At 42.7% G+C, this 16,401-nt stretch overlaps 1 protein-coding gene across 3 annotated transcripts in view; it reads right to left on the bottom strand.

Annotated features, from left to right (window-relative positions):
* Positions 1-750: 750 nt before the first annotated feature.
* The window catches only part of B3GNT2 (UDP-GlcNAc:betaGal beta-1,3-N-acetylglucosaminyltransferase 2), a 72,128-nt gene continuing 56,477 nt past the window's right edge, over positions 751-16,401 (bottom strand). For all 3 annotated transcript variants that reach the window (XM_030945056.1, XM_030945054.1, XM_030945055.1), the window contains one exon: positions 751-3,183. In XM_030945056.1, the coding sequence (XP_030800916.1) occupies positions 1,981-3,174 (1,194 nt within the window). In that variant the 5' untranslated portion in view covers positions 3,175-3,183 and the 3' untranslated portion in view covers positions 751-1,980. The remainder of the gene's footprint in view (positions 3,184-16,401) is intronic.

Raw genomic sequence — 16,401 nt, 5'->3', positions numbered from 1 at the left:
CTCCTTTTCATCTCTGCCCCACCTTTTCTCTCTCCCCTTCCTCCTTCCCCCACACCAAGACTCTTCATCTCTCCTTGCATCTCTCACCATCAGCATAACTTATTTTTTTTCACTTGGCCCAAATCTTGAGGAAAATCCCATGAATATTTAAAGAAACAGGTAGGAAGTAATTCATGTAAAACCTGCAGCTCTTTAAGAAAGGTGTCACTTCCCATGAGGAATGACAAAGCACAAGGGTCAAACCTCACAGCACAACACCAGAGCACAGCCTGTCTTTTATCCATGCTGGGGTCAACATGATCATCTACAGAACAAAGAGGTAAAAGACCAGAACATCTCACCTCTCCCTGGACAAATAAAGCACCCCATTTGTTCCAAGTAAACGAAGGAAAAAGAAAGCAGGTGAAAAAGCAAAAAACAGCTGTTGCTGCCAAGTTGTTTCTATCAAAAATTCAAGTGCCAGCCATTCAATCCACTCCTTGACTCCTTTCAATTGCAACAGCAATGGTATTGTACAGACAATTATTTCTGTACTTACTGTTTGCCCCAAGGCACTTAATGTCGCCCTTGCTTTCACCAGAGTTGTCCATCTATTCGAGCATCTAATAAATATTGGTACAGCTGTGACATTTTCTTGATAGTCTGCTACACAAGCTTAGAGAAATCTGTCAAATGAAACCTTTTGTTTCTGAACTTCTGAAATGTAGAGTGCAACTGCTCTACAAGTCAACATGAAGCATTACCAGAAAATATTTAAATCACATTTTATTTTTCAAGTTCAAAAATAACAATTAGCTTTATTTACCACGTTACACATCTCAGATTTAAAATACCATGCTCTATTTAAATATCTGAGTGACAACACTACAAATAAAATGTTACACAAAATATATATTTAAGAAAATGTTTTGGTCTTCAATCTGAACAATAAATAGACAGGCACTTCTACATATACAAAGAAAGCGACCACTATTTAGAGTAATTCTTCTAAGCAAGATGTGGAAATAGAGAAGATCTGAGTTTCGAGGACACATGGAACTCTACATGAGGCTTCATGCAAACTTCAGAGTTTGGTTTGGAATTCGAAACTCTTGGGATGTGCACAATTCTGGATTCACTGGCGCTTTACAGGAGACCCGAACCACGCTCTCGAGAAGCAATGTGCAATTTCAGTCATTTCCAGCAAATCAAGCTACCTGATCACATTTAGTGCCCAAACAGAAAACAAGGATTGACCAGAGTAGCTTTCCACACAGATAACATCAGCAACAAGTCACCTTCAATATGTAGGCTTGAGGCAGGGCAGGCCTCCCTGCCCAGCCCTGAAAAAACCTCATCTTTTTCCTTACACATTGAGCTCTTAGGGGGCATTTCAAGCAGAATTATGGGGCTTTTGGTTAAAAAAAAAAGCTTCATCTAATAAAAGGGTAAGTCCTTCAGACACATGTACACTTTGCACAAAGGATCATAAGCGAAGGAAAAAAAAATACTGCTCCAGGGTGCAAAAGAACTGAAAACTGTAAATAAAATTAAAAAAAAAACCAACAGAATTTGAAGTCTTGTAACCGTAGCACATCTAAAAGTAAAACCACATTCCCCCAATTTGTGTATTTTCAATTTACAGTGGTTTCCACACACAAACACCACTCAAGAGAAAATTATTTTCCACCATCACAACTGATGAAAGATGCATTGTGGTAGGCAATCCCTGTTTCCAGTACAGCTAACCAGTCACTGACAGCTAGTTATAGCCTCCAAGTCTTTTTTAAAATTAAGACCAATATTGAAACATAACGACCACCAGGGCCACCAGTGGAAAAGTCAGGACCAAGTCTTCAAGCCATCCCTTCAAATTTTAGTATTACTCTCGATTTCAGAAGTACAGGAAAAAGTTTACAGCAAAAATTCAACTATTAAACAGAGCTTCAGTGATCCAAACTTGCAAAGTTTTTTGGACTTAAGACACTTATGCACATTACTTTAGCAATTTAAATGTGGGTCTTGCAAGCGTGTCCAAATCTTAATCATTTCTTGAGGTTTTCTACTATGCACTAACATTAAGTTTGTGTAGGAACAGATGTTATTTCTGTATTTCTCTTCGATATCAAATGTTTTGAAGCCTTTGTGTTTTTCCGGAGCAAGCCCAAGCTTCTGAAGGCACATTCCAGTATAAACATCATCGATAGGGTAGAGGAGTACCTGGTCAGATGCATTATTCAGTCTTAGTGCCAGATCACCAGAGTACAGGAACCCACCGCCTCCTGCATACGGCGGATACGAACCTTCATAAACGCTCTCTGGGATGTAGTACTTCAATTTTTTCTCTCTGTGAGGTCCAGCATCTTTGATCACGTCACCTATAAATAAGTCTTTGGCTTTTTCCTTTGATAAGCTCTTCAAGTAATCCAGGATCTGATTGGTATTCACAAAAACATCATCATCACCCTTAAAAATAAACTGGACATTTGCGCAGCTACTGCTGACCCACTTCAGAAACAGCACCTCTTTCAGAGTCAGATTGAAGAAAGTGTCTCTGTAGTTCCAGAGGAGAATGTCATGGTGGGTGTCACTCTCAAATTTAATCATGTGTGAAAGGTCAGGAAAATGATCCTCTGGTGGGGTCTGCCCAAGTAAGAAGACCCTTCTGACTATCACATCCCCTGATTCTATTTCCTTGCCCCAGGATTCCCTAATTGCTTGTCTTCTATCAAAATGGGGTATAAGTGACTTAATAGCCAGCAGCAGGAAAGGTTTCTGTTCACACTTGTTTGGCTGATCCATTAGCAATGAGTAATTTCTACACCTCAAATAGAGGAGGAAGTCTTTGAATCTGTCTGGCAAGTTTGCAAAGTCACTAACCTCTGAGTGCACCAAGGGGTCAGGGTCACAGGAACTGAGGACACTCAGGTTAGAAACCAAGTTCTCTTCCACAGTCATATTGGAAAGCAAGGACAGAATAGGGTTGTACAGCAGCTCAAGCTTCTGTTGCTGTTTGTTCCAATAAGCTTTGTGAGGAGTGTATTTCCTCCAGAATTTGCTACGTGGTATAACAACACGGCCTTTTGCATTCTTGTCTTGGCTGCCGCTCTTCGAGACTTCCACAATCACATAAATAAAAATGTTTACCATCATCAGAATTCCCAGCAGCTTTAATCTTCTGCGTCCAACACTCATTTCTCATATCTAGAAATAAATTCAAAAAGAGATTTTTAGCTTTCTTCACAGCAAGTTCTTGATCTCATTAAAAATGCAAACTACTTTCAAATGCAAGTTAGTAGCCTAAAAACCAAGGTTACCTACACCCCCGAAGAAGCAAAAGCTAATCTGTCTCTAATACACACACATATGGTTTGGGGTTTCATCACCAAGCTGGTACAAATGTGAAGTTTCCATTTGCAGCTTAGGAAAGTTACACAGCTTTTCATGGTGAGTCTAAATTAGCCAGCAGTTTCTGCTTCTCATTTAGATCCCCTTTAAACACTTGACTGTATAATTAGAATCTGAGCCCTCAGCTTGGCAGACTGAGAAACTTTTTTTTTTTTTCTGCTAGTAAGGTGAGCTGAAGGGTATAGAATAAATTGCTATATGATAAGGTCAGTTATTTTTAAATTAGGTTTCAAGCTTTTATACTTGCACTCTCACACCTTCCAACTACCTAACGGGCAGAGCCAAGTTTTAAAGCACACAATCAGTTTCTGACAATTTCACTTGGCTGTTCCTTGGAAGAAAGGCTGACAAAACTTGCCAGCTGCATTGTTGATATTCAGACAGAAGAGAACAAGAACTTGGAATTTTTTTCCCCTTCCAACTGGAAAAAAGGAATTCAAACAGTAAATGAAAGTAGAAGTGTGATTATTACTAGGAAGGAAAAAAACCTGAAAATAAATAAAAAAGGAGAGGTCTCCCATATATGCAAGAATTGGAACAGTATGTGTACATCTTTGTCATACAAAAAGTTCCACGATCCAGCTTCAGTTTTCACTGGGGGAGAAAATGGATCAATCCCTCTTTCTTCCACGGCTGACAGAATGCAGGTACAAGGCATACAGTACAAGGAGCACCATGAACAAAGTGTGTTCCTCTAGAGCAGTGCCTACCAAACTGTTTACTAGCCCTGGGGTACATCAGTGTACAAGCTCCACAAATAATTCAGAATTAATGAGAAGGTTACAAAGACTATGCTGAAGTCACATACAGAACTCACTGTCAAAGACACTTTCATGTGCCAGGAATATAAATGATTATTGGAAGGTCAGAAAAACCTACTGTAATAAAGAATTTGTACTGACTGCTGGAAGCCCAGCTGTGAGCAGTGCCTCAGGCCCTGAGGTCACAGAGCAACAGCAGGCAGGGAGGCAGACTGAGAAGTACACCTTGTACTTGCTGCTGTTTTTTTTTTTTCAGCCATCCCCAGACACCTGAACTACACTGACCCCTTGGTCTCTTATGGTTTTATCAGTCTCACTTTGTTTTACTCCTCAACAAGTTAAACACTAAACTTCTAAAAATTTAGGAAGAAAGCAGCTAGCAAATAATCAGTAATCTTTTTTCTCTTATTTGACCCATAGCCATTATTAAATTCAAAAGGGGGTGTGTGGGTGTTTTTCTGGAACTGAAATCCAAATCCAAGTCCTAGAAAACACAGTCTCTCAGAAAAATGCCTGAGCTTCCTCAAGTATCATCTGTATATTTATCTGTGTATATGCTCAGGCCAGATCTACTTTATTTCATATTCTACTCTGAGTCAGCTATGAAGTTTCTGTCTTAATTTTAAAGTAGTTTTCTTCTATATCTCAAAGACAAAACCATACTTGTGGTCAGCGCCATCATTTAAGATAAACAGATGAACTGTTCAGAAAGCACTGGGTTTGGTCACATCGACTTCAAAGAAACTTTATCCTCTTCTTCAACTGCCACTAAAACCAGATAAGTACACTGGTTTTCTAAATTTATCTTTCACTAGAACAAAAATACTGGAGAAGCAGTAGTCCCTTGTTTTGTGCGGTTCCACAGAGCTCAGCATGGACATCAGGACTTATCTGCCCTGTCCTCAACAGCACTTCCCACTAAGCAACAAATGAGGTGGTATCTGATCTATGATCCCGGGACCCCAGAGACAACAGGGTGACTGCTCTCTCCTAGGAATAGCCAACAAACAAGAGCTCAGTCAAAGCTTGATTTTCCAGGACATGCAGCACCACACAGCTCATCTGTCACAGCCCCCAGCTTACCAAGCTGAGAGTATTCAACACCTCTAAGGCATTTGGATACTTGACTTGAGACTCTTCTGACACAGTGAGACAACATTTGCAAAGAATTTATTTCAAACACTTAACAAAATCCTTTGGTCCACTATGACTGCAATCCCCTGCAGCAAATGAGACAGGGATCCTGGGCAGAAAAATCCCCATTTACTGTGGTCTTTTCAGCAGAAGAGGTACGAGTCTGGCAAGGTGACAGTGGCTCCATCTCACAAAGCACAGTAAATGGTATCATCACCACAAGCAAATACTCACAGCCTCTACCCTGTTCCAGGCTGTGGATCCACAAGCAGCTGAACCAATCTAATCATCTGATGTAAAAGCCTCAGGTAGAACACCCAACTTTTCCACCTCCTGAGTCTGACAGAGGCCATGGCCTTTCACTGTAAATACCTTTCTGAGGGCAGGAGTTAGGCTGTATTTTCTAAGTGGGCTGAGTACCACATCCACATTATCTGCCTGCCAAACCCAAGCATTACAAACCCATTTACTTACTGGGGTTGACAAAAGATAAGATAATCCCTATGACCTGCAGGTATCACACCTACCACCCTACTGGTCCAGGACCATGAGGAATCTGGCAAAGCCAAACTGCAATTCAGGTATCTAACAGACATCACCACCCTTCTCTCTTTGCAGAGACTGTAACTGGTTCTAGGGCAGACTTGGATGTTCCCATATGACTTCAATTTAGGGCCTGATATCCCTTGCAGCAGCTGTACGTGCAGCACCACTTCTGACAGTGCCAGCAACAGCACGTGCGGTAGTGACACTGCTGCTTCTGAAATTAACTGGTTTAGCTACTTAACACATCACAAACCATATGGAGTCCTTCTAAACCTCCTGTGAGATGAATCAGTTGTCTAATAGCTCAGCTCTGCTCAGTGAGTCAAGAGATTTCTGGACTGAGCAGCAGCAGTTTTGGAGCGAGATGATGTTGAGAACCCCAGGCTGTTGTAACAAGCCCGTGCTATTTCCAGCTTTAAAGAACTTGAACGCTGTTTATTTTCTAACTGCACACTATCAAATCTCTTTTCCCCGCTTCAGAATTTTACACAAATCCCCTTTCATAGGGCAGTAATTAAGAAAACCTTAAGAACAGGAGAATGTTGAACAGATACCCATGTTGCCCTTCTGCAGAAGCCGGTCTCACACAGTGGTTACCACTGGAAACAGTCAATGTTTTCTGTGTTCTCCAACCAAGACAGCCTGAAACAATTTTCAGATGCAGGAAAGTAACTACGATAGCAACACACACTCAAAGCGTGAACAACTGCACTGAAATTCAGAGCAGCTGATGTTTGTTTTAACATTACTTTTAATTATTTGCATATACCTGCTTCGAGACATCTTTGAGCGTATTATTTAGCTTTGGGAGAAATTCTAATCTTCCAGTATTTTACTACCAAAGGACACCAGTGAAACTCAGGCATGGAATTTCAAGATCCAAGTAAATATAGCAAGACTAGGGAAGTATATGCATATATTTTCCTAAAACACAGCCCAAGGCATAAAGAACTAAAAAATTTGAATAAAGGCCAAAGTAACTTCACGTTCTGTTTCCCACTAGTTATCTTCAGCACATTTTTTCTCAAAAAACCCTCAAAAGCAACACCAAAAAAACCAACAACCTCACCAAACCCCCCCCTCCCATCTAAGAGAACCGATGGTAGTGAAGCATTTGTCTAGTAGTGCTCCTCTGGTTTTCTGTAATAAGGTTTTAGAGGGCCAGACTTGAATTTGAGCAATGTTTACTTATGTAATTGAACCTAGTCTCACTTTGTCCAACCATTTTTTGAATCTCTCTATATTTTCAATTTCTGTGAATTATTCTGGTTCCTCAATTTTTCCCTACACCAAGAACTTGTAATGACTCACTATTCTATTACCACACAAGACAGGAACCCTCAGAAAGCACTTATTATTCATTAAAAATGTATGACATTATTTTCTCTATATACATTTGCCATACAAGCTACATGATGAACTTTCATCAGTCAGCCCTTCCCCTTCTATCTGGTCATTTTTGATACAACAGTAATGACAATAAAAAGAAATAATTTAGTACTTTAGTATTTAAAAAATTAAGTGGAGATTTTTTTTTTTTGGAGTTATATATCAATGGATTTTGGTATGAGGTGTAAGCCATTCTGCACAAAGACCATGAAGTCATCGTGCACCCCACACAAGGGATGGCTCTGGAGCGCAAGAACAAAGCAAGACTCCACTTGCAGGCTCTGATCTCACCCAAGTCACAACCACAACCGAGCAGAGGAGACACGTTCCAGCAGGGCTCCTCTCCAGCCCCAGCCACAAGTGACCAAATTCCTGCACCGAGCCTCCCTGAGCCAGTCAGCCTTCATTGGGTGAGAGCATCGTCCTACAAGCCTGCCAGCAGGTGCTGGCTGAAGGCAGCTGCTGCAGGAGCAGGGCAGACAGCCCCTGCAGCCATCTCTGGGCTCTGGGAGCACTGCTTTACATCTCTCACACTGCCACCACCTGCACGACAGCAGGGTTTTGTTGTCCTGAGTCTTGCTTCTCCAAGAGATCAGATAACTCACATTGCTCAGAGCAGCCATATTCCGGTGAAACTCCAGAAGTTAACTCGTCAAAAGCTGCTACAAACCAGTGCGGAAATCCCGACTGCATTCAGGTTTGTGAAAGCTTCATAAGAACCCCAAACTCCCTCTCTCTACTACCTACTTGATTTGTGCCCCACACCACTGATGTCAGCTTTCAACTGTGCTATTAAAAGACTAAAGAGTTCTTTCGTTTACTGCTGAATGCTAAGTTCTGAGGAGCAGAATTCCAGAATCTTCACAGTTAGTTTTACTATGTTTCCTGCCACTATCTGGACTAGTTTCAGGTCTTCCCCTACCTCTAGCTCCTTCAGCAGAAAAGAGAAGCTACCAGAACATTGCCTTTTAAGGTGTGCTAGTTAAAATAACATCTATGAAACAGACGTTTGTTGGCTTTATGTTGGTGCTTAGAAATACTGCAGCAACACCCACAGAGTCTGCAGGGTTATCTTTGCAACAAGTTATCTTTACAAAGCCATTCAACAGTGAAAACTTACTTTTAACTTCTTTAAAATCACCCTATGTGAAATTCCTGCTTGACAGAACACTTAGAGAAGAGATACCATCAGCTCATCACTGTCTCTAACTGAATTCTTCCAACCCCAAACCAAACTGCTGAAATCCCCAAACCTTCAACCAGAGCCATCTATTTTTTCAGTCATTTTTAAATAAGTCAGCTACCAGTAAATCAACATATTATCACAACCCTGTCTGTATTTTAAGCTATTTGCAGGTATCCCTCACAAAAGCTCTGGGTTTGATTGACAAAATATTTAAATATGATACACCTACTGAATTCACTGCAAGTTCGACCTAAATATTTTCTTTTAACCTGTTAAAATTAAATCCTTTGATTGGCTGAAAGAATGTTCAGTTGTATATTTGAATTCTTGTGTTTCTATAGAAGATCAAGGCATATGCAAGAAAAGGCCATTATGAAAAATATTCTGTAAACTCAGTCCTGGGTTTAATGGATATTCCCATTTTTCTACTGGTACAGACTACTTGAGTTTGGTCATGGTTTTCCACAGGGATGAACAAGCAATGTAGCTGCACATGTACACCACACCTCCATAAGTCAATTTAAACAATGGCAGTGTCTCGATAAATTAGTGCATCATGCTAACATCACCGTTCTGCACTGACATGCCTGCAGCCACACTAGACAGCTATGAAGGTGTTCCTAACTGCTCATGAAAAAAAACCAAACCCAAACCAACAAAAGACTTGTGATGAAAAAGGTTTGGTTTCCTTGTTTAAAAGTAAAAAATAGTTTGGGTTGTTGCTCTTGGTTTTTTCCCCAGTAATTTAGATTTCACACTGACAACCAAGTGTAAGATCTCAACTCACTATAAAAATGAATATTAAAGTGTAATATGCCAGTAGTTGAGGGCCTGTGGTAGCAGATAAGACCTGTTTTTCCCAATTGGTTAATGCAGAAAATTCCCATGTCATTCTAAGGTCAGTTCAAGCTTGAGAATGATGACGTTGTAAATTTTTTAGGAATAACCCAGAGCTGCCAGCTTCTGATTTAAGAAGAATTTCAGTTTTCACTTGACAGGCATCAGCTTGAACGAACAGTAAATTATAAAGAATCAAGAGAAGGGGTTTAACCAAGTGTCAGCAGAGAAATATTTCTTGGAACAAAATTAATTGTCATTCATCACATCAATTAGAAGTTGGGGAGCACAGTTCCATGGCAGTTTAAAACAGCTTCAGTCATAGGTGACTCATTCCTGTAATTTATTCCTTCCCCTGCATAAGCTGCACAGTCCCATTTACCTTTGCACTGATTTGATTGTGGTGAATCATTTCAGTTAGCTGGAGGACGATAAAGAGCCGGCAACAAAGCAGCAATTAGCGTTCAGCCAGCTCCCATCACCCACTGATGTGCGGCACAAACACCAGGAGTGGTGCAGGAGAAGGGGAAGGCTCCACAGCCCAGGTCACAGCAGAGCCCAGCTGTCCCCAGCCTCAGCTGTCATGTACCAGTGCGCTGCTGCTGCTGCTTCCCACCTTCATCCACAGCTCCCTCGGGCAGGGCCTGACACAAGCAGCAGTGCTGCATCAGAGCACAGAGAGCCTGGGCCACCCATTCCATTACAAAGTGCACCCGGGGCCCCAATTTCTCTGGCACTTTCTGTACCCAGGTCAGGGGCGGTGACTGGCCCAGCGTGACCCACCCACGCCTGCTGTTTGCTGTACGGCTCCTTTCAGCTGCACCTTATCAGTCTAGAAAGGTTATGAGACTGAATTACTAGATTAATTACTAGAAAGCCAAGGAAGTGGAAAAGGAAGCACCTTTCTGCCAGACACCCCGTGCTTGGATCAGTGCTAGTTCTGGTGAGAAAGAATGGATATAACACACTGCAAACCTGACTGATGCTTTCAGCGGGCATTTAAAGAGAGCAGGTCTGCAGGACAGACACTTTTACTTCTTACTTCTGTGCTGTATTTGAAATACAACTCATGATTTAGAAAACCTACGCAAAACGCAGATAACCATAATTTCCACAAACAAGACAACTCATCTGCTCCTGATCTCTTCCAGTTTTAAGATAAAACCAGTAATTAATCCTGCCTTAACTATATTCCAACTACCTTTATGTCTGCACAGAGAGCAATCCTTATTTAGTCAACTAACAAAACCATCCTTCAAGCACCATACCTCAGGCCATCAAAATTCTACCTCTGCTCCGTCTCCTTGCCCACCGTAGACAGAAAACACACTACTAAAAATTGTTTCAAAAACAGGAACAGTGTAACTTGGAACTGCTCATGAAGTCAACGCCTACCCCTGGTTACCACTGTCCTTTTGGGTTAAAAATAAACGCTGGGTTTCAATTTGACTTCCCCAAGCTGCTGCCTTTGTGTGATGGGATACACAACTGGGAGGGTAAAATTCCCAGCCATATTCCCTGCCAGTGCTATGTGGTTACTCAGAAGTCAATTCAAACCAAATTCATACTGAGAATATTCATCTCAGAATTCTGGGATCTGCCTCTGAACCTACAGTACTGTGCGGAGCTAAACGCGCATTGAAGAATGCAAAACCTACATTTTAAAATGCAAATACATGAAAAATACTTTTGCCTTCAAGTGGTTTTGGTTTCAGGTGTAATTAACATTTACAGGAAAAGTTCTTCATCTTTCTGAATAATTCATTTAAAGTTCGGAAAAATCAGTGGAGTTGTAATCAGAGAAGTTCATTGTCTTCCTTCAAAGCTGTAAAACCTAAGATACAGATCTCGTTCCAGCCTACCAAGTTTATGGAAAAGGGAACAATTTCTCCAGCAGCTTTAGGCAGCTCAAGATGCATATAAGTATCAGGAGGATTTTGTAAAGGATCTTTAAGCCCGCTAGGCAGCTAACTCCGGTTTTGTTAACAGCAGATAACCATCTAACCCGATTAGAAACTTCTACATCCGAGTGGCACCTTCTGTACCTGTTACCTGCACACCAAAGTGAGCATCCACAAAGCTTGAGAGTGGTTTGAGTAATCAACTCAGGGCTGCTCTGCATGGCTTTTAAATGTTTCTGTTCAAAAGCAGATCAACAATAAGTTTGCAACAACAATTTCCATCCCAAAGACCGCTTCCCATTAGCAGTTTCTGACTTTCAAATACCAGACTGAAAAATATAATTGCTTAAGTAAGATAAACCAGCACTACATTCAGGATTCAGTTGGGCATTCAGCAGCAGTTCTCCTTAAACTCAGTTAAAAGAAAAGAATTCCACCTTTTCCCAGGCCATGAATTCCCATATTTGTGTGGCTCACTGTGTTACATTATGTATAACCCTGAAGACAAGCAAACAGAAGAGGTTATTTCTCAACTCACTTAGTTCCTCAATTCAGTTCACCACCCGGCTGCACGAACAGCTACACCAGCACACGGCTGGGAGCACAGACACCGCTCCAGCCTCCCAGCTGCCCCGGGATCCAGCAGGGTGCTCCCGGGATCCAGCACACTCGGGCAGGAGCCTGCGCACCCCACAGCACGCACACCTCGGGGGGCACACAAACCTTCAACCACACCGTGAACTCTCCTGTAAATCCCATACCGATTCGCAGGTCGTCTGCCGGTTCATAAACCACTGAGCCTCGGGGAATTACCCTTTTATGGGGTAATTAGTCATTCCCAGCCACAAGTCAAGATTTCTTGCTCATTTGATCCAGATAGCTGGCTTACAATTGAAGGGATTTGGTCAATTCACTCCCAAGACTAACTCTTCTGAGTGTGCTTAAGATGAAGCAGCTGCTAAATTTCAGAAGTTATTTACAAAGAGGAACAAAACTGTCTCCAAATTAAATGCTTTTCAATTCTTACTGTTGTATTTCTCCCAAACAACAAAGCTTTCTTAACCAACTGATGGAAACTGTTTCATCAATTCTCCCATGAAAACTCTCAGCACCGCACCCATCACACACAGGAATTCTCTTCCTTACTTAAATGCTAATTGCCTCTCACGGGGCACCAATTCAATCATTCTTCTGCACAGTTCGTCACAAGACAGTTTAATGATCCAGTCTTTCACTGGGTTTTACACGATCTGGAAACCGGGGGAGGTTTATACTTAGGCACTTTTGAAATCCTAAAAGGCTCAAGGAAATGAGGAGGAAGGCACAGGCAAAGAGCAGGATCGAGTCCCAGGTACCTGTCGGTGCTTCCTATGTAAAAGCGAAATGTGACTGGACAGGTCTGACATTTATTCCACAACTTTTGGTCAGTGAATCCTTCACTCTATGCGAAAACAAGAGGAAGAGCCTGTATTTCATTCTACCATCATCATCTTTTCTTTCTTTTTTGCTGTTTTTTAAGCACAAGAAGGGTGCTTGCTTACATAAAGGGATACAACAGTGAACTGATAAAAACATCTAAATATATCTCTGTGGGGTCAGAACATGGCAGAACAGGGATAACACATTAGGAATTTTTGTGAACCGCACTCACAGGCAAACATTCTTCTCCAAACCACATGAAGCACTGTCTCGTGCAGGGCCAGGAGTTGGACTCAAACGATCCCTGTGGGGATCCCTGTTCCAACTATGATTCCATAATAAGCACTCACATGAACACAGCCCATGACACACCAGAAACATCAAACACTAACCCCATGACTGCACATGCACCCAATGACCCAACCTTCTTCCTAAATTAACTGTTAACATTCTGGTTTAAAACGTATTAGGGACTAATATTGCATACACCTGAAAAAAGAAATTTTAAAGTTTGAATTTAAAAAGTAAATTCATGCCTATTTGCTTCAAAATTACTGCATCATTTCTACCATAGAGTAATAGAGAATGTAATAAAGGGATACACTAAGAAAACCAAACCAACAACCTGTGAGAGGGCCTTCAAGAAACATTAACATGAAAACAAGAAGTTCTCATTATTTGATGAAATATGTGGTTTTTCTATATTCTGTGCTTTTTACAGAAAAATTCACTCTTGCCAATATCTTCCATTCACCCTGCCTTTGGCCTATTCTTGGCAAGTTGGAGAATTACACACTTTAAGCTCTACCTACAAGAAACCTCCCAGCCTCTACTATGCAGACTGCAAATTCTTCAAAAAGAAGCAATTTATGGTTTTATTACGCAGGAAGCGTAACCAAATCCAGTAAAAGATGAAGATCTGGAATGTCAGCCTGGTGCATTTCCAGCAGAGCTGCTTTAGTCACTTGGCAGCACAAGGCACAAGTCTGACAGCACACAGGAAAAGTCCACCAAGTAACCAGCTCTGAGAAGTTTCGTAACCCGCCTGAAGTCAAGATTTTGCAAGACCATCTGACACATTTGTCAAAAATTCAGTGATCTGTGGAGAAAGAGCAAGGTACCAAAGAGCTTGGTTGAGGATTAGAATTGATTCTGCTCAATTTTTTTCCTGTCCTCTGGTTAATTTGGAGCAATATGACCATACAGGTTTTGGTTAAGTGCACAGATCAATGATAAGCCAGCCCTGCTTCCTGGCTGCCGTGACAATGACAATATTGGCTGTGGCAGGAGACACGATCACAGCCTATGTTTCAAACATGATCAGCGCTGACACAGCCTTTTGTCACTACCGTTCTTGCCTCCTTCAAGTGGAATTACACAGCCAACAGGAAAAACCACAGGAAAAACCAAGCCGGATCCACTGTGAATATAGCTGCACCAGGTGGCAGTAAAATGACAACTCCTCAGGGTCTCAGCACTCACAAGTCGCCATGGAGCAGCACTCCTCCGAAAGGCTTGGTTCTCCAAGGAATCTTTGCCAGGGCAGGCAAGAAGATGAAGACTCAAATCCTGCTTTTTTTATCGCCCTCTATATACTCTGTGACTTATTCATACAAACAATTGCCCAGATTTGCCAGCACAGAATACAACACCACTTTATCCACTCTCATTTCTCATCAAACACTGCTTTTTCTCTGAGCAAACACCACTGCTCCACTGATCTCCTCGGCAGCATCTTCATCACTCAGAAGTATTTTAAAAAATTCAGAATCAGCTTCCAGGCAATAATAATAATTTTTTTGACTACCAGTGACAGTGTGTTCGTTAGGAACAAGCTCTGGGGAGATTAGTGAGCTTTACCTATTATGAAACAGGGCATCAGGCAGCCAGCTAGCACTCCCAGCCATCTAAAGCATGACCTTCAAAACAAGTCCCTTCAGCAGTGCTACCTTGCTGCATTTTCCTCATCGCAGGGAAAAGAAATGAGCACATATCCAAGCAAAACCCCTTTACAGGTGACAAGGTGACAGAATCACTTTAAATACATTCTATTTTTTTATGCTCTATCCGTAGGTTCCCTACAGCCACATAGCTCAGTACTGCACAACATCTCCTGTAGAAAGTCACACGTTCAAAGCAAGCAGCAAAACCAGGGTTTCTTTTAAGCCAAAATACTTTGACTCTGTCTGACAATATTAGATCTTTAGGTACAAGACAGAGATTCTGTATTTTAATCCACCTCCACGGTAGTGTTGTTTTTTTAAAGATATCTATCTTCTCGAGTTGTTTACAGCCCCAGGAAGAGAAAAAGAAAAAAAAAAAAAACAACCCAAACCATTACAAATTAAATCTGCCGAATGAGAAAAGCTGATTCTCCGTTTCGTTTCCTCCACGCATTTCGTAACAGTTCAGCGCTCATTCAACTCCTCGGGTGGTTTATCAGGCATCACGGCTGGTTCCCCGGGCGGCAGGGCAGCCTCTGCCAGCAGCGTGGGCTCTCCATCCGAACCGAACCCCGAGCGTGCCACTCACCCGAGTGTCATCCGCCGCCCCCGCCCCACCCTCCGCACACGCCCTCGGTGACAGCACCCGAGCCTGTCGCCAAAGCGGAACTGCAAGAAGAACACGAAACGGCCTCGAGCAGCTTGGGAAGAGAGCTGGATTCCGGGCTGTCTCTCTCTTTAAGACGGTGAACAATAATTTACCAGAAATTTCCTCAAAGGACAACGCTATAATCATGTTTCCTCAATAACTCGCAGAATGACATGTCCAACATGTATTTTTGTGCACGCATCTTTCCACGGCCAGACTAAACTTCTTCTGTGCCCAAACCGAGTGTTTCTGTCCAAAATATATTAAAATTTAAAAACAAAAAAAAGGAGGGGGGGGAAGGAGAAAACCCTACAAGGAAAAAAAAACCAACCAAACCACGTAAGTTCTTATTTTGCATAGTTAAAACTAACCATGAGTATTTAATAATCAACCCCAATAGCACTGAGCATTTTGGGAAGTCGGATTAAAGGGTTGCTCAAGTAACTTTCACCACAAATTTTTGCAGGATGACGAATGAGTCGCGAGCTGCAGTTTAGCCACAATCCCTGCGAGTAACCTGAAGTCCCCTCCTGACGGGGCACAGGATACGTCAGGAAGTTTGACGGAAAAAGCATCATCTCGTGAAGGAGAACATCTATTCAGGCGAACTCCAGCAAAAATATCACTTTCTCCCCTTTCAGGTGCACCAAAGCCCATACTTTAGTGCCACTGCCTCAGCCCTACACGCTCTAGGACCCCGACGCGGATGTTAATAATTAACCCGCTGGGTCGCAGCGGGCTGACGAAGTGACCCCAGGAGCGCTGCGAATGTCCCCGCTCCGCCACCGCCGCGCTCCGTCCCTCCCCTCCCGCCGGGGAGCGGACTGCAGCAGCTCCGGCACTGCCGCAGCCCCACGGCTCGGGCTTGCTCCGGAAAACCCTCACGGCTTCGGCAGCACCAACGCCGCCTCCACGCGGGTAAATGAACAAACTAAAATAAAACCTAAAATTAAATTTAAAAAGGGAGGACAAACATACGGTGGGCTGAGCTGGCCTGAGTTTCATCCCTGCCCAGCAGACTGCGCCTCTCTCTCTCCGCCTTGCTCCCGCCGCTCCGGCTGCAACATGTGCCGGCTGCCCGCGCTGCCGGGCAGGGACTCCGCGCCGCTTGCTGTGACCCCACCCTGCCGCCGCCCGTCCCCTCCCAGCCGGGGAAAGGGAAAAACCCGGCCTTAAAAACCCCCAGGTTTACATCTCCGGTCGTTCGCCCCCCGCGCCGCCAGCTCACAGTGGTCGCTACGCAAACAAC

The sequence above is a fragment of the Camarhynchus parvulus genome, chromosome 3 (assembly GCF_901933205.1).
Source record: "Camarhynchus parvulus chromosome 3, STF_HiC, whole genome shotgun sequence".
Lineage (NCBI taxonomy): Eukaryota > Metazoa > Chordata > Aves > Passeriformes > Thraupidae > Camarhynchus > Camarhynchus parvulus.
The sequence above is the reverse complement of the archived record's forward strand: the minus strand, read 5'-3'. Positions and strand labels throughout refer to the sequence as shown.